Genomic DNA, 18,754 nt, shown 5'->3' with positions numbered 1-18,754 from the left:
CACTTTATTTAAACCAAAACAAACAAACAAACAAACAAAAAGATCAGTCGAGTATAGCACATAATAAATTAACTTTGAGATCATGGCAGCAAGTTTAAATTATTTATATTATAAAATAAGAATCAATTGATTTGATATGCATAACTCAGTTATGAGCAACAGACTCACACCTCTCCCTCTCTCTCTTTCTGCCACTTACCAAAAAATTATGAAAAGATGCACAAAGAGTACATAAAGAGTAAAAGATAAATAAAAAAAGCACACAGTCATCACATCATTGACTTGTTTGAAGACCAGTTTAGAAAGTAATAAATACACCTTTAATACATTTTTAGAATTATTGACAATATTTTGAGCAATTATAAACACATAAAAGTGCATCACATTTGAATGACACAAATGACTTCATTGACTTATCCATACAAAGCACGACTTCAGAAGACTTACTACATTCTAGACCATTTTATATCTTTTAACATTCAAACTGTCATGTGAGATTTATTTTCTCTTTGACCTTTGAAGTAATTCACTTCTTTTTTGGTCTCTCAATATAGTATAAACTTTTATCTGGAGGGAGAGAACAGTCACATCCACTAACATGCTCTTCTGCCTGTTTCCTTATAAAACTAATCAACACACACGCACGCACAGATACACGCACTTCAAGTAATGCATCTCATCATAAAGAATCATGTGCACCAAGTACCAATTTGCAATTTATAAACTTTTTCCAAGAACTGAATGTTTTAAAAATGGTATTTTAGGTCAGGATATGTCTTATCAACTCACATGGCATCAACACAACCAACACTTAAGCAAACCCGTAATTATCCTGTGACCTTCATATACCAAAGAAAATGCCTTTCACCATGAGATCAATACACCTCAATTCAAACATTTATACCACCCAACCGTAACCCTACATGGACTGCTTGTGCATGCATAGCTATGGTAATAACCTAGCTCAGGGTGTTTTGTTGTACAAAGCCAAAAAAAGGTACTATACCCAAATTTGTCACTGCATGATTCATGCATGGTTGAGAGAAACTTCTACACGTCAGCACTGAGATATTAATGAGGCAATAAGACAGCTCAGATGCAGGGTTATGATCAGGCATTCATCTTCAATGTGTGAGGTACAATACATGACCAAACGTATGTGGACATCCCCTTCTAATTAACACTTTCTGTGCAGACAAATCTACAATGACATACTTGTGACAACAGTTTGGGGAGAGCCCTTTTGTGCTCCAGCATGACAATAACCAAGTGCACATGGTGTGGTCCATATAGAAATGGTTTACCAAGTACGGTGTGGACAAATCCCAGACCTAAACGTCACTGAACACCTTTGAGATTAATTGGAATGTGGATTGAGAGCCAGGCCCTATGACCCAACGTCACAGTCTAAACTCCCTAAAGCTTCTGTCTCCGAATGGGAGTTACTGTTTCAAGTGTGGGCTTTAAGCAGGCCAGTCAAGTTCTTCCACACCAGATGGTTTGGACCATGAGACACATGCACACTGTGAATGCTTTGCTAAGTCCACGCACACCGTGCGGATGGGGAAATTTGCGTCATATGCACAGTGTTTGAGACATGCCATCAAGTGGAAAGCCAAAGTATACTTTGGACTTTACTAAATCATATCTTTATGGACCTGCCTTTATCTTTATGCACAAGGCACTGCCATTATGGAACAGAAAAGGCCCTTCCCAAACTGTTTCAATCCTCTAGAATGTCATTCAGTGGTGTAGCATTAAGATTTGTTTTTACCGGATTAACGGGAACAGCTGAACCCATTCATTAGAAGGGGTTGTCCACATGCTTTTAGCCTTATAATAGAGTTGTGCTTCTGTAACATCGTGGCTACTGCTTGACAGTAGCTAGTTTGACCCCAAACATTGCTTCCCATTGGTTTCTGATCCAGTCCAGTAAATCTTGCACCAGCTCTAAATCTTCGGCAAGTAAAGACAAAGTCTTTTCTTTCTTGGCCATCTGTCAATGAAAAAAATACAAAATGAACAAGCAATATAAGACAAACAGCAAAGAGTTAAACATTTATTTGACTTTAGGCCCTTTTCACACCAGACAAATGGCCCAATCACATTAACCTCGTGCGACCCTGCGTCCAAATGTGTGGACGTTGTATTTTGGCTTCGTTCTACGCAACACATAATTTAAATGAATTTAAACTGACTGAATACTGTTCACAAGACTCTACACTGTCTTTTAAGGGTTAAACATCTGGTGCAACAAGTCACGTGACACAACAACAGGACGTTGACTTCAGTGAAGCGCTACTACAGGTGCAGTGCCAACAAAAGTGCCTCTGGTAAAAAAAACTCTTTACGTTTGTTGATTGAATCCAGCTTGGCTGTAAAGAAGAGCGTCTCTATTTCCTTTGATATGCAGATCCATAAATGTTACGTGTGTTAGCGCGCTGATAAACACGAAGTTCACATATGTGCACAACGATACTTTATTTCCTCAAAAGTTTAAAATACATGTTAGTTATTTTGAACTATATATTTGAACAACATTAACACATCTGTGGGTCATTTTAATACAAATGTTGTTATATTTTATTTTATCGCTGTACAATACGGATCTGTTCATTAATATTAATAAATGCTTTCATGTATATTTACTGTCATTATCACATTGAGAATAAATAATGTGTCTTTCAGAGGCTTTATATGGAGTTATGATGAAAATAAGATGCATTTCAAACTGTTCTGAGACCAGTGCAGACAGACAGCACACTGGAGGTTAAGTCATGCACTAAATAGGGAGCAAGGGAGCATCCTACAGCACTCTATAACTGTTCTGAGACCAGTGCAGACAGACAGCACACTGGAAGTTAAGTGCATTCACTAAATAGGAAGCAAGGGAGCATCCTAAAGCTCTCTATGCAGTTAAGTGCATTCACTAAATAGGGAGCAAGGGAGCATCCTATAGTTCTCCATGCAGTTAAGTCATTCACTAAATAGGGAGCATCCTATAGCTCTCTATGCAGTTAAGTGCATTCACTAAATAGGGAGCAAGGGAGCATCCTATAGCTCTCTTTGCAGTTAAGTGCATTCACTAAATAGGGAGCAAGGGAACATCCTATAGTTCTCTATGCAGTTAAGTGCATTCACTCAGTAGGGAGCAAGGGAGCATCCTATAGTTCTCTATGCAGTTAAGTGCATTCACTCAATAGGGAGCAAGGGAGCATCCTATAGTTCTCTATGTAGTTAAGTGCATTCACTCAACAGGGAGCAAGGGAGCATCCTATAGTTCTCTATGCAGTTAAGTGCATTCACTAAATAGGGAGCAAGGACGCATCCTATAGTTCTCTATGCAGTTAAGTGCATTCACTCAATAGGGAGCAAGGGAGCATCCTATAGTTCTCTATGCAGTTAAGTGCATTCACTCAATAGGGAGCAAGGGAGCATCCTATAGTTCTCCATGCAGTTAAGTCATTCACTCAATAGGGAGCAAGGGAGCATCCTATATCTCTCTATGCAGTTAAGTGCATTCACTAAATAGGGAGCAAGGGAGCATCCTATAGCTCTCTATGCAGTTAAGTGCATTCACTAAATAGGGAGCATCCTATAGCTCTCTATGCAGTTAAGTGCATTCACTAAATAGGGAGCAAGGTAGCATCCTATAGCTCTCTATGCAGTTAAGTGCATTCACTCAATAGGGAGCAAGGGAGCATCCTATAGTCCTCCATGCAGTTAAGTCATTCACTCAATAGGGAGCAAGGGAGCATCCTATATCTCTCTATGCAGTTAAGTGCATTCACTAAATAGGGAGCAAGGGAGCATCCTATAGCTCTCTATGCAGTTAAGTGCATTCACTCAATAGGGAGCAAGGGAGCATCCTATAGTTCTCCATGCAGTTAAGTCATTCACTCAATAGGGAGCAAGGGAGCATCCTATATCTCTCTATGCAGTTAAGTGCATTCACTAAATAGGGAGCAAGGGAGCATCCTATAGCTCTCTATGCAGTTAAGTGCATTCACTAAATAGGGAGCATCCTATAGCTCTCTATGCAGTTAAGTGCATTCACTAAATAGGGAGCAAGGTAGCATCCTATAGCTCTCTATGCAGTTAAGTGCATTCACTAAATAGGGAGCAAGGGAGCATCCTATAGTTCTCCATGCAGTTAAGTCATTCACTAAATAGGGAGCATCCTATAGCTCTCTATGCAGTTAAGTGCATTCACTAAATAGGGAGCAAGGGAACATCCTATAGTTCTCTATGCAGTTAAGTGCATTCACTCAGTAGGGAGCAAGGGAGCATCCTATAGTTCTCTATGCAGTTAAGTGCATTCACTCAATAGGGAGCAAGGGAGCATCCTATAGTTCTCTATGTAGTTAAGTGCATTCACTCAACAGGGAGCAAGGGAGCATCCTATAGTTCTCTATGCAGTTAAGTGCATTCACTAAATAGGGAGCAAGGACGCATCCTATAGTTCTCTATGCAGTTAAGTGCATTCACTCAATAGGGAGCAAGGGAGCATCCTATAGTTCTCTATGCAGTTAAGTGCATTCACTCAATAGGGAGCAAGGGAGCATCCTATAGTTCTCCATGCAGTTAAGTCATTCACTCAATAGGGAGCAAGGGAGCATCCTATATCTCTCTATGCAGTTAAGTGCATTCACTAAATAGGGAGCAAGGGAGCATCCTATAGCTCTCTATGCAGTTAAGTGCATTCACTAAATAGGGAGCATCCTATAGCTCTCTATGCAGTTAAGTGCATTCACTAAATAGGGAGCAAGGTAGCATCCTATAGCTCTCTATGCAGTTAAGTGCATTCACTCAATAGGGAGCAAGGGAGCATCCTATATCTCTCTATGCAGTTAAGTGCATTCACTAAATAGGGAGCAAGGGAGCATCCTATAGCTCTCTATGCAGTTAAGTGCATTCACTAAATAGGGAGCATCCTATAGCTCTCTATGCAGTTAAGTGCATTCACTAAATAGGGAGCAAGGTAGCATCCTATAGCTCTCTATACAGTTAAGTGCATTCACTAAATAGGGAGCAAGGAAGCATCCTATAGCTCTCTATGCAGTTAAGTGCATTCACTAAATAGGGATCAAGGGAGCATCCTATAGCTCTCTTTGCAGTTAAGTCCATTCACTAAATAGGGAGCAAGGGAGCATCCTATAGCTCTCTATGCAGTTAAGTGCATTCACTAAATAGGGAGCAAGGGAGCATCCTAAACTCTCTATGCAGTTAAGTGCATTCACTCAATAGGGAGCAAGGGAGCATCCTATATCTCTCTATGCAGTTAAGTGCATTCACTAAATAGGGAGCAAGGGAGCATCCTATAGCTCTCTATGCAGTTAAGTGCATTCACTAAATAGGGAGCATCCTATAGTTCTCTGTGCAGTTAAGTGCATTCACTCAACAGGGAGCAAGGGAGCATCCTATAGTTCTCTATGCAGTTAAGTGCATTCACTCAATAGGGAGCAAGGGAGCATCCTATAGCTCTCTATGCAGTTAAGTGCATTCACTAAATAGGGAGCAAGGGAGCATCCTATAGTTCTCTATGCAGTTAAGTGCATTCACTCAATAGGGAGCAAGGGAGCATCCTATAGTTCTCTATGCAGTTAAGTGCATTCACTCAATAGGGAGCAAGGGAGCATCCTATAGTTCTCTATGCAGTTAAGTGCATTCACTCAATAGGGAGCAAGGGAGCATCCTATAGTTCTCTATGCAGTTAAGTGCATTCACTCAATAGGGAGCAAGGGAGCATCCTATAGTTCTCCATGCAGTTAAGTCATTCACTAAATAGGGAGCATCCTATAGTTCTCTATGCAGTTAAGTGCATTCACTCAGTAGGGAGCAAGGGAGCATCCTATAGTTCTCTATGCAGTTAAGTGCATTCACTCAATAGGGAGCAAGGGAGCATCCTATAGTTCTCTATGTAGTTAAGTGCATTCACTCAACAGGGAGCAAGGGAGCATCCTATAGTTCTCTATGCAGTTAAGTGCATTCACTCAATAGGGAGCAAGGGAGCATCCTATAGTTCTCTATGTAGTTAAGTGCATTCACTCAACAGGGAGCAAGGGAGCATCCTATAGTTCTCTATGCAGTTAAGTGCATTCACTCAATAGGGAGCAAGGGAGCATCCTATAGCTCTCTATGCAGTTAAGTGCATTCAATAAATAGGGAGCAAGGGAGCATCCTATAGTTCTCTATGCAGTTAAGTGCATTCACTCAATAGGGAGCAAGGGAGCATCCTATATCTCTCTATGCAGTTAAGTGCATTCACTAAATAGGGAGCAAGGGAGCATCCTATAGCTCTCTATGCAGTTAAGTGCATTCACTAAATAGGGAGCATCCTATAGTTCTCTGTGCAGTTAAGTGCATTCACTCAACAGGGAGCAAGGGAGCATCCTATAGCTCTCTATGCAGTTAAGTGCATTCACTAAATAGGGAGCAAGGGAGCATCCTATAGTTCTCTATGCAGTTAAGTGCATTCACTCAATAGGGAGCAAGGGAGCATCCTATAGTTCTCTATGCAGTTAAGTGCATTCACTCAATAGGGAGCAAGGGAGCATCCTATAGTTCTCTATGCAGTTAAGTGCATTCACTCAATAGGGAGCAAGGGAGCATCCTATAGTTCTCTATGCAGTTAAGTGCATTCACTCAGTAGGGAGCAAGGGAGCATCCTATAGTTCTCTATGCAGTTAAGTGCATTCACTCAATAGGGAGCAAGGGAGCATCCTATAGTTCTCTATGTAGTTAAGTGCATTCACTCAACAGGGAGCAAGGGAGCATCCTATAGTTCTCTATGCAGTTAAGTGCATTCACTCAATAGGGAGCAAGGGAGCATCCTATAGTTCTCTATGTAGTTAAGTGCATTCACTCAACAGGGAGCAAGGGAGCATCCTATAGTTCTCTATGCAGTTAAGTGCATTCACTCAATAGGGAGCAAGGGAGCATCCTATAGCTCTCTATGCAGTTAAGTGCATTCAATAAATAGGGAGCAAGGGAGCATCCTATAGTTCTCTATGCAGTTAAGTGCATTCACTCAATAGGGAGCAAGGGAGCATCCTATATCTCTCTATGCAGTTAAGTGCATTCACTAAATAGGGAGCAAGGGAGCATCCTATAGCTCTCTATGCAGTTAAGTGCATTCACTAAATAGGGAGCATCCTATAGTTCTCTGTGCAGTTAAGTGCATTCACTCAACAGGGAGCAAGGGAGCATCCTATAGCTCTCTATGCAGTTAAGTGCGTTCACTAAATAGGGAGCAAGGGAGCATCCTATAGCTCTCTATGCAGTTAAGTGCATTCACTAAATAGGGAGCAAGGGAGCATCCTATAGTTCTCTATGCAGTTAAGTGCATTCACTCAATAGGGAGCAAGGGAGCATCCTATAGTTCTCTATGCAGTTAAGTGCATTCACTCAATAGGGAGCAAGGGAGCATCCTATAGTTCTCTATGCAGTTATGTGCATTCACTCAATAGGGAGCAAGGGAGCATCCTATAGTTCTCTATGCAGTTAAGTGCATTCACTCAATAGGGAGCAAGGGAGCATCCTATATCTCTCTATGCAGTTAAGTGCGTTCACTAAATAGGGAGCAAGGGAGCATCCTATAGTTCTCTGTGCAGTTAAGTGCATTCACTCAACAGGGAGCAAGGGAGCATCCTATATCTCTCTATGCAGTTAAGTGCGTTCACTAAATAGGGAGCAAGGGAGCATCCTATAGCTCTCTATGCAGTTAAGTGCATTCACTAAATAGGGAGCAAGGGAGCATCCTATAGTTCTCTATGCAGTTAAGTGCATTCACTCAATAGGGAGCAAGGGAGCATCCTATAGTTCTCTATGCAGTTAAGTGCATTCACTCAATAGGGAGCAAGGGAGCATCCTATAGTTCTCTATGCAGTTATGTGCATTCACTCAATAGGGAGCAAGGGAGCATCCTATAGTTCTCTATGCAGTTAAGTGCATTCACTCAATAGGGAGCAAGGGAGCATCCTATAGTTCTCTATGCAGTTAAGTGCATTCACTCAATAGGGAGCAAGGGAGCATCCTATAGTTCTCTATGCAGTTAAGTGCATTCACTAAATAGGGAGCAAGGTAGCATCCTATAGCTCTCTATGCAGTTAAGTGCGTTCACTCCTAAAATCTGATCAAAAGTTCAGTTTCAGGCTGCAGATGATGTTTGGATCATGGGACAATGATCATCAGTACATAGATTCAACATTTATAATGGATCATTTGATTTGAACATGGTTGACAGTGATTGGATGATGCTGGAAATTACTTTCAATCTGAATTATGATAATTTATGATGTCATGTCTGTAACATCTCAAAAACACAAATAATCACTTCTGGACACATAATAAACTATTTGATTTAACAAATCTGCATTTCTATAGCTTGGTATTATTTAAAATTTCACAACTTAGTCCACATATGAGGATATCTATTTTTAGGAAAACAATTTGCTCTAGAAAAACATTTGTTAATTTTTGCTTGTTTATTAGGTGCTAATAGTTACAAATGAAAAAGGGAAATGCACACAGTGGTCATGCGGGGGTCTCAGGAGGTTAAAGAGCAACACAAATAATCACCGTTAGCACATTCACCACTTTACAATCGGTGGCACTGATCGACAGATGAGAAGAGCTACTTGACCATGTTTTTGGTATGCACGACAAATACGCAAGTATCGAGTTAACTTCTTCAGTACGTCACTGCAGTAGTATTAATGTAATTGTGAAGAACAGCCACGTAAGAAAGTTGTTTATTAAAAAAGTGATAAAGGCAAAGGTGCTGCAATATGTATTATATTGTGAAGAGAACTTGCCTTAGATTAGAAGTTTTAAAGATGCATATGCAAAAATGCAGTATTATGAAATACAATATGAAGATAAACACTGAAGATTGTATGAAAGGTTCTATAGGTACACATAGTTCCTGTCATCTCACTGCAGCAAGAAATCGCAACAAAAATTTGCATTTGGTGTGGAAGGGCCTTAAGAATGCAATAGTTGCTTCTTTCAGAAAATGACTTGACTCTAATCATCTCTTATCTTATTTGTTTTTGGTTTAAGACATGTTTTGTAAAGATGCACCCACAAACCTCATCATAAAGATTTAAGTCCATACGGCATGGATCGGATGAGAAAAGATGAATGGAACTGACACAGCTGATTGGCTGAATTTCCTGAATGGTCACCTTTCCACCGGTCCTTTGTCCCTCAGGTTGGCTCTTGCTCCATTGGTGGTCTTCATCAAGGAGGAAGAGCATTTCTTTGGTGGCTAGTACACTCACAGAGTCCAAAAAGCCATCTACGACAAAGAAAGACTTTGTGAAATACCTTTTTTGGGGGGGGTCTCTACAGGTTTAATGTTTTTTGCAAGATTGAAAGTTGTGTCAACTTGTGCCAACTCAAAAAAGGGGGTGTCACTTCCACAAACGTTTAGGGTTTGGCAAAGGGTTGGGTTTGGAGCTCTTGCCCCTTTTTTTGGAGGTCTACCTGTAACTATACCCTTCTCAACTCTGCAGCTTCACAAGGAGAATGGCATGACAGTCCTGGCACAACTAACATTTTACAGGCTTCCAAGTAAGTCGTGATGAGATGGTCGTTTATGTGCATAACCAAAGCTATCACTGTACTGTGCCTTGAGCTAAAACCAGATTTAAAAGGTTCCAGTAACTTATTTAGGGCAGCTGATTGTGAAGTCAAAACATTAAAGAACCTTGACCCAAATGGGGATGTTTTAAATAGGCCGACACATCACAACCAGACAGGTGTGACACAGAAGCTGCTGTCTTAAGAGCCAATGATTTACTGATTAATTATTCACTAATGATTTGAGTAATGAGCTTTTCTCACAATACTCTGTCTGGTGTTGTTCAAAGGGACAGGGCAGGGTACATCTCACCAGCTGAGAGTTTATAATAAAGGATTCAAGGGGGGAGAGTTTGAGAGTTTGCAGGGTGGCTCTTATAAGCTTAACCAGCCAATCAGAGTTGGGCCACTCTCTCAAGAAGAATCAGATACATACAGTATGTTTTCTGTGATTCTCTGTTAAGATGTCTAAGTTTGATTCCAATGATATCAACAGGACACTAACAAAAGCAATCCCTTAGAGTCACACAACACTTCTGTGAATTAGTACAGATACAAGTAAACATGTGCAGCACTATGTCTTACGGTGCGTTCACATACAAAGCGAAGAGAGCATTTAGCGTGGTGCAATTACATACAAAGTCAATGCAAAGATGTGAGTAGACGCAACTCGAACACGTGAAATCGCTTCATTCGCGCAAGTTGACATTTTTCAACTGGAACGAGAAATCCGCATGACGCGTTGTTGCGAAAGCCTATCAGCATTGAGATTGTCCGAAAGTTACTGATGTATTGACGTAATAGCAGAAGAAATCTGAAAAAATGGATGAAAACATTGTTGTAGCGGTGTGTGTGAGCACCCGGAATTGTATGACACAACGTCATACATGTACAGAGACCAGACGAATAAAGACATCGCTTGGAAGAAAGTGAGTGAGGAAGTTGGACTACCTGGTAGTACTTTACTATGAAGTCGTAGAAGCCCCTCCTCCTGTCCTTTTCTGGAAGAGAAGGGGGAATATTCGCAGGTTCGCATTTAAACACACATTTATAATCCAGCGGTCAAACTCGTGCGAGCAAAGTGAGGTGAAAATATTCTTTGCGTTGTATGTGAACGCACCATTACAGTGATCTGAAGAAAGCACGTATGAACCACTGGATAACAGTTCACGCTGTAACGTTTGACAGTCACATTAGTTCAATTAAACACCACACCCTTCTATTTACCATAATATTCTTAAAATATGTATGAATGAATCTCATCTGAACCATTACATGCTCTACTACTCTTTTCGTTTCCAGTCATCGGCCAATCACCACACGCTGCACTCACCAAACAGTTAGTGGCTGCCTCTGTCCACAGTTGCATCTTGAGTGAAACAGGTAAAAGCTTCAATATCTTCATCTTAGAGAACATAAACACTCACCATGCTGAAGAAATGCAAGGAGGTACCGGAAGGAGGGATGGTTGCCTTCTTTATCACATGGCTGGTCATCATCACAGATTAAATGCCTATGGAATAGACCAAGGAGGATTCAATAAATACATGAGTTATGGGACACATATGGAGAATGCCAGTCTAGTCTGAGAGTCCTGACAGATACTGCACCTACACACTTAAATGGACTATTTTAGCAAGAGAGAGTTCAATATTTTATCCAGTTGAGGTGTATTGTCATTCTCACTCATCGTATCCAGAACACCGTTATGTGTCTATGTTGGGCCATTAGCAAAAGAGGCAGACAGATTGAAATTGAGAGTCTGAGGCAGAAAGAGAGAAACAAACGCAGAGGAAAAGATGCTTGTTTGTTTGCGTTTCATACCAGAGGTGGTGTCGTTGGTCCAGCCGCATGGTGGAGATGCCCTTCAGCTTGCTGTTAGACTTTGGGGCCAATTCTTTAGCGATTTCTGCAGAAAGAATAACAGTGACAAATAAAATCTCCACATATTCTGAACTGAAGAAAGTAAAGTTTTATTACACTTTGTACTGTCTTGACTGCACTGTCCACCTAATTCAATATTTTAGTATAATTGACAACAAAAAAAAAAGAAGCACGCTGAATCTTTTCTCCAGTATTGTGTATTTATTCTTAATGTTAAACATCTTTATGCACAGAAATGTTTTATGTTTTATGGGATAATTCAGTGACTGTCGTCTATTATTTTGAACGGTGAGAAAAAGCAACTTTAATAAATAAACGGATGATTACCGTGATTAAATTAATCACTAACAGCGGCCGTTCACTTGTTCAATGTGCAGGAGATATTTGTGTTGCACTCCTGGAGTGTCCCGTTTGCCGATCGGCTCAATATGCCGTAAAGATCAATCCATAATCACGGACAATAAATCTGCTTTCAATACTGTCGTCATGGTAACACAGGCAAACGATTGGGGCAAACTCTGTCACGTGACACTGTTAACATTTTTGCATTAATGCCAATTTTCTCGACAAAATGTGTTTCAAAACCAGTTTTTCATGACATGTGATGAATCGACATCGAGTTAATGCGCTTGAGTTAAACAGAAAAATATTATGTCGACATTTGTTACATTTTAGTGATAGTTTCCATCACCTTTATTTTGATGCGCTAAAATTTTACACAAAAAAATCCTTGGATGGAAATGTAGTTAATGATATAAAAAAAACAAATGTAATCCATCCTAGCATTAGACTTCCATAAACTTAAGTTATTTTGGTTAGGAACAAATCACAAGGAACTGCCGGGGGACCAAACAGATGATATTAAGAGAAATTTCAGGCAATGAATTTCAGAATAACTCAGGAGGACAATGTCTTCTTTTATTCTCCTCAATCTGGAACGCCCAGTTCCCAATGTGCTCTTAAGTCCTTGTGGTGGCCTAGTGACTCACGCTTGACGCTATTATGAGTGGCATCAACGCACAACTCACCACACGCCCCACCGAAAGCGAGAACCACATTATAGCGACCACGAGGAGGTTACCCCATGTGACTCTACCCTCCCTAGCAACCGGGACAATTTGGTTGCTAAGGAGACCTGACTGGAGTCACTCAGCACACACCCCACCGAGAGCAAGAACCACATTATAGCGACCACGAGGAGGTTACCCCATGTGACTCTTCCCTCCCTAGCAATCGGGCCAATTTAAAAAAAATAAATGGGCAAATTACTGGATATTTCCCTTTCTTGTAATGAATGGGCTTTTGCTGTCAGCCACACTAAACCACGCCCCAGAATTGCACACGCATGTGCGTATGTGTCAAGACTGCAGAACCGATGTTCTCGAAGAAATATACCAATACAAATGGCTTAGCATTTATTTCTATATTAAATTAACACTTATGTTCTTGTGAATGGTATTCTGAGCAAAGAAACCAGTATTTTTAAGCATTCTTCTGGTGCATGCGTGGATGTGTGAATTGAGCACGTGGATCCCTCAAACAGACACAGCGCGTAGAAGAAAAGTCTTGCCTGTAAGCTTGCTGAAGAAGCATTTGCAGCGAGTGCTGTTTCGCACAAGCAGTGTGTATGCGGCTGCTCCCTCGTCAAACTCCAGATGGATGGTCTGAGAGCTCAGTCCCACCTCCAGATAGCTGAGCTCACACAACCGATGGCTCTCTCTTTTCCGGAGCCATTCTGAGGGTGGACCTCTGCGAAAACATTTAGAGACAGTGTATGAAAGCGAAACTTTTTAAAAAGCATCACATTTCTAAATAAATAAGACCGAAGACTTCATGTATTGATGAAAAGTAAGAGTCTGTAGTTTAAGGTCTTCAGGCTTGCAGATATTTGTGGAGAATAAAATAAAATGTTCAAGGAATATCAATAAAGTGCTCATCTTGCAAGCACTGAATGAACCTTGACTCTACTTTATGCAATTCTAACCATCTTTGAGTCATCAGATTTATATGCTCCTGCATCGGCGTACGGACAGCAGGTCTTCAGGCTAAGAGAGACTAACCAGTGAATCTTTTCTGAGCATGTCTAACAAATAAAACCCTGACACAATGGATTTAAACCGTAAGAACTGCTTTTAATTAAGACATTTTACTATATAACTAAGCTAAGACTAGACTTGAGCACGTTGCCACGGAGACGTAGCGCGTGTGGAGGCTTCACGCTATTCTCCGTGCCATCCACACGTCCCACCGAGAGCGAGAACCACATTATAGCGACCTCGAGGAGGTTACCCCATGTGACTCTACCGTCCCTAGCAACCGGGACAATTTGGTTGCTTAGGAGACCTGACTGGAATCACTCAGCACAAATATCCAGTTCTAAATGTTATTTGAAGAAAATGCAATGAAGACTCAGACAACAGTTTTAATAAATGTTTCACCTTTGCAGTTTAAATAAACCATAATTGTCAAACATTAACAGCAACTGCAAGCGCTCAGAGATCATTTTGCGGCGCAAAGATGGCGTCTGAAGAGACGCTCAAGTGAGCAGTTCCAATTTACTAATTCTTTCCTCATTTCCTAAGACGGAGGATCTAGAAAGTGAGTAAAGGAAGCAAGGAAAGGAAACGACGATGCACAATTTTAGAAATGACAAGCATCCCCTTTTGTACGTGTCGCTGTAGCAAAGCACACAACTGAAGAGTGCACAGTTGTGTGCTTTATTTATCTGAAGTATTTTGTAAATAGTTAAAGTAAACAGTAATTTTATCTAATAACATTAGCGGAAGTGAAGAGAGATGTTTATAACGTCTCATAACATGCTTATTTCGATGCTATGAACGGTTTATTTACTATCGATTTTACTCTGTCAGTAGGCGGCAGGGCAACAGTTGCTAAGACAGGATTGGTCAAAAGAGCTTGTAAGGCGGGGCTTAGCGAAGGGTCAATTTTGTCATCAAAATATTATCAAGTTGGGACAGAATGCCAATTAATTGATGCCTGCAACACACTACAAAAAAGTTAAGACAAATCAGACAAGTTGCAATAACAAGGTGATGTTGAACAGTGTGACAGGGATTTAGACGTTATGAAACCGGCTTGAAAATATAAATAAGTTTAATAAAGAACTAAATCAAAAGACACAAACACACACATGATGGTCAGCTGACCGTAAATGATTTCTCATCACACCACCCGCCGCAGTCGGCCTTTATCCCTCTCGGAGGATTGATTAGCCTGATAAGGGACCAGGTGTGTAGAATCATGACCCGGCCCTCCGCCCTGCCACATACAGGTGAGGCAATCAAGTGATAGGGAGCTTCCAAAAAAAAAAAAAAATTGGTGACCATGAATTGGTTGAGGCTCGCCAATTTGCCAACAGACGCATCAGCAAATAATCCAGCGCTTTGAGAACAATGTTCCCCAGATACGAACTGGAAGGATTTGGGGCATTTCAAAGCATCCAAGCTGTTATTAGTGTCAGGACCAAAAGCAAAATCTGTCATGGTACAATCACAGTATCACTAGCATTCAATTTGTGTCAGTGCCCCTAGCATGGGTAACCTGCAAATCTGTGAGGGCAACATTAATGTCAAAACATCTGAAAAAATTATGACCAGCATAATGAATGAATGGGGGAAAATTCTGCTCGCTAAACTTAAACCTAAACTTAAACTTGTGTCTGCAGTACCCCCACTTGTTTTAGGGCTCTTTTACACTTGACCACACTGAAAGGTCCAGGTGTAAATGCCCTCTGAAACACATTCGAGACAGATTGCAGTCCGATCGCTCAAACCACTTCCGGAGTTTGAGACACATTCATAACTCAGTCAAGTGTAAATACATCTGGCTGTTGAAGACGAATGTGTAAACTTTACTCCGCCCAAACAGCGCTACATCAGAGGAGAAATATAACAGCTGCTACAGAGCATTTGTATAGGGCTCACATCACGCAATAAATAATAACATTAGACACGAATGCACGTTGTAAGAGAGACAGGACTTTTTCTTCATTTATTTGATGCAGTTCACTGAAGAAACTGACACTAAACACGGACGATGAGCGCAGCTATCGCGCACGACACATCTTACCCACGAGAATCCCAGACTGCGGGAATACACAGTGTGCACAACCTCAGACACATGCAAAGTCCGTTGGAATCAAATAATAAATAACATCTTTTCATTTTTCTGCCCGGCATTAGCGTAATCATGGAAGTGATTATTTACATACAGTGTGGGAAATTAAGATCTATATCAGCCTTTTCCTTATTTCTGGACTGCCCTTGAGCCAACTTCATGGTTAGTTGATCTGCTTTTACAAAACCTGTAATTAAATCAAAGAAGCATGAAGTGGCTTACTCGGACTGCGAGGTGATTTCTAAGATGTAGATGTGCTGGTTGGACACAGCCATGAGAGACTGGAACTCCACTGCATCTCCAAACTTCACAATGGACATCTGAAATCAAGAAAAACCATAAAAAGATCAAATATAAAGCTTCATTTAAACCTCTCAAAGATGCCAAATGAATTGCAGTGCTTACCTTCAAACCCTTCAATCATGAACAAAGACTCTTCAGACACCATTTCAAACAAATATAAAAGGACACAAATAATTTGCTGGGATGTGTTAGAGGTGGAAGTCTCATTTCAACATTAATTGTTCATAAAATGTGGTCTAATTTATAATAATTGCACTGTATAATCTGTTAAGAACACAATAACAGAATACTCACTGCTATAAGAAACAGGATGAGACGTTTCGTGATATTTAGCTGGTATAATATTAAAAGATGGCATTATGGTATTGTGATAACCCTGCTGCAGATAAACTAAACGGCATCTTAATAACGGCATAAAGGAAGTTAAATATTGCTTTACTAAAAGGCAGATTCTGGTGTCAGAATAACCCATATAAAGATCTTGGTGGAGAAACGGTAAACCCTTTACTAATACAAATATTTTGAGCCAGTGAACACAATACTTCTCTGAATGTTTATCTGACTCAACGCTTGAGTCACTGAAGAAATGAAGCAGTTTTGCAAGTAAACATGACAACTGTAAAACGATTAAGTAGTTCTAACATGGACTATGGTGTAACATTATTATGTCTGTGCATTCCACAAAATATATATTTTTCTCTTTTAGGCTTAAAAAAAAACTATTAGAACATAAAAAAAACCCTACTGGTTTTATTCTAAATATCTTCTATTTGAATTCTCATTGTACAAGTCTGTCTGTAATGTGTTCCTGTAGCACGTGTGATAGTGAAGAAGCACCCGTCCAGAACAGAACTTTACAGATACGATTACTTTGACGTCTTCAAAACATGCACGGTATGAGGATGAGTCATGACAATGATGAGTCGTCACAGTCGTGAGGAGCATAAGGCGTGACGAGGATAAGGCGTGACGAGGATAAGGCGTGACGAGGATAAGGCGTGACGAGGATAAGGCGTGACAGTCATGACGATAGAATGTTATAACATTCCACTCAGGACAAATCAGCAAAGTCCCTGAGGTTGAATCTGATAATGATGACTGTTTTCAAACAGGTTTCCCAAATATGACAACATGATATAATGACAACATGAAAGGAATATTGTTTGAAATCTTTGCAAATGTATTAAAAAAAACAAAAAACCATGTACATAAGTATTCACACCCTTTGCCATGACACTCAAAATTGAGCTCCGGTGCTTCCTGTTTCCACTGATCATCCTTGAGCTGTTTCTACAGCTTGATTGGAGTCCACCTGTGGTCAATCCAGTTGATTGGACATAATTTGGAAAGGCACACACCTGTCTATATAAGGTCCCACAGTTAACAGTGCATGTCAGAGCACAAACCAAGCCATGAAGTCCAAGGAATTGTCTGTAGACCTCCGAGACAGGATTGTGTCGATGCACAGATCTGGGGAAGGGTACAGAAACATTTCTGCAGCATTGAAGGTCCCAATGAGCACAGTGGCCTCCATCATCTGTAAATGGAAGAAGTTTGGAACCAGCAGGACTCTTCATGAGCTGGCCGCCCGGCCAAACTGAGCGATCAGGGAGAAGGGCATTAGTCAGGAGGTGACCAAGAACCTGATGGTCAATCTAACAGAGCTCCAGCATTTCTCTGTGGAGAGAGGAGAACCTTCTGGAAGAACAACCATCTCTGCAGCACTCCACCAATCAGGCCTGTATGGTAGAGTGGCCAGACGGAAGACACTCCTCAGTAAAAGGCACATGACAGCCCATCTGGAGTTTGCCAAAAGGCACCTGAAGGACTCTCAGACCATGAGGAATAAAATTCTCTGGTCTGATGAAACAAAGATTGAACTCTTTGGCCTGAATGGCAAGAGTCATGTCTGGAGGAAACAGGCACCGCTCATCACCTGGCCAATCCCATCCCTACAGTGAAGCATGGTGGTGGCAGCATCATGCTGCGGGGATGTTTTTCAGCGGCAGGAACTGGGAGACTAGTCAGGATCGAGGGAAAGATGAAAGAAGCAATGTACAGAGACATCCTTGATGAAAACCTGCTCCAGAGCACCCTGGACCTCAGAGTGGGGCGAAGGTTCATCTTCCAACAGGACAACGACCCAAAGCACACAGCCAAGATAACAAAGGAGTGGCTACGGGACATCTTTGTGAATGTCCTTGTGTGGCCCAGCCAGAGCCCAGACTTGAACCTGATTGAACATCTCTGAAGAGATCTGAAAATGGCTGTGCACCGACGCTCCCCATCCAACCTGCTGGAGCTTGAGAGGTCCTGCAAAGAAGAATGGGAGAAACTGCCCAAAAAATGGTGCGCCAAGCTTGTAGCACAATACACAAAACACTTGAGGCTGTAATTGGTGCCAAAGGTGCTTCAACAAAGTCTTGAGCAAAGGGTGTGAATACTTATGTACATGTGATTTATTTTGTTTTTATTTTTAATACATTTGCAAAGATTTCAAACAAACTTCTTTCTTGTTGTCATTATGGGGTTTGTTTGTAGAATTTTGAGGAAAATAATGAATTGAATCCATTTTGTAATAAGTCTGTAACAACATGTGGAAGAAGTGAAGCTCTGGGAATACTGTCCGGATGCTCTGTATAGTGCCGCCCAAAACAAGGCCTTTCCATCCACAGAAATGCCACTCAATGGAGATTCAGTTAATGTTCACTTCAACCACCAGAAATGGGAAAAATGTGATCTCAGTCATTCTGACGGTGGAGTGATTGTTGGTGCCAGATGGGCTGGTTTGAGCTCTTTTTCTACAACGGAGGAAGTTTTGAGTTCTGATATTAACAGAATGTTT

At 40.9% G+C, this 18,754-nt stretch overlaps 1 protein-coding gene across 1 annotated transcript in view; it reads right to left on the bottom strand.

Annotated features, from left to right (window-relative positions):
* stk11ip (serine/threonine kinase 11 interacting protein) overlaps positions 1-18,754 on the bottom strand; it is a 38,665-nt gene continuing 19,911 nt past the window's right edge. Inside the window, exons 21-26 of the mRNA XM_052140951.1 lie at positions 15,829-15,926; positions 13,040-13,218; positions 11,410-11,494; positions 11,013-11,098; positions 9,093-9,301; positions 1-1,996 (exon numbers count right to left, since the gene is read on the bottom strand). Of these exons, the coding sequence (XP_051996911.1) occupies positions 1,868-1,996; positions 9,093-9,301; positions 11,013-11,098; positions 11,410-11,494; positions 13,040-13,218; positions 15,829-15,926 (786 nt within the window). The 3' untranslated portion in view covers positions 1-1,867. The remainder of the gene's footprint in view (positions 1,997-9,092; positions 9,302-11,012; positions 11,099-11,409; positions 11,495-13,039; positions 13,219-15,828; positions 15,927-18,754) is intronic.

Source organism: Xyrauchen texanus, chromosome 13 (genome assembly GCF_025860055.1).
Source record: "Xyrauchen texanus isolate HMW12.3.18 chromosome 13, RBS_HiC_50CHRs, whole genome shotgun sequence".
In the NCBI taxonomy this organism is placed as follows: Eukaryota; Metazoa; Chordata; class Actinopteri; order Cypriniformes; family Catostomidae; genus Xyrauchen; species Xyrauchen texanus.
Note: the sequence above shows the minus strand (reverse complement) of the source record. Positions and strands in the feature narration are given on the sequence as shown.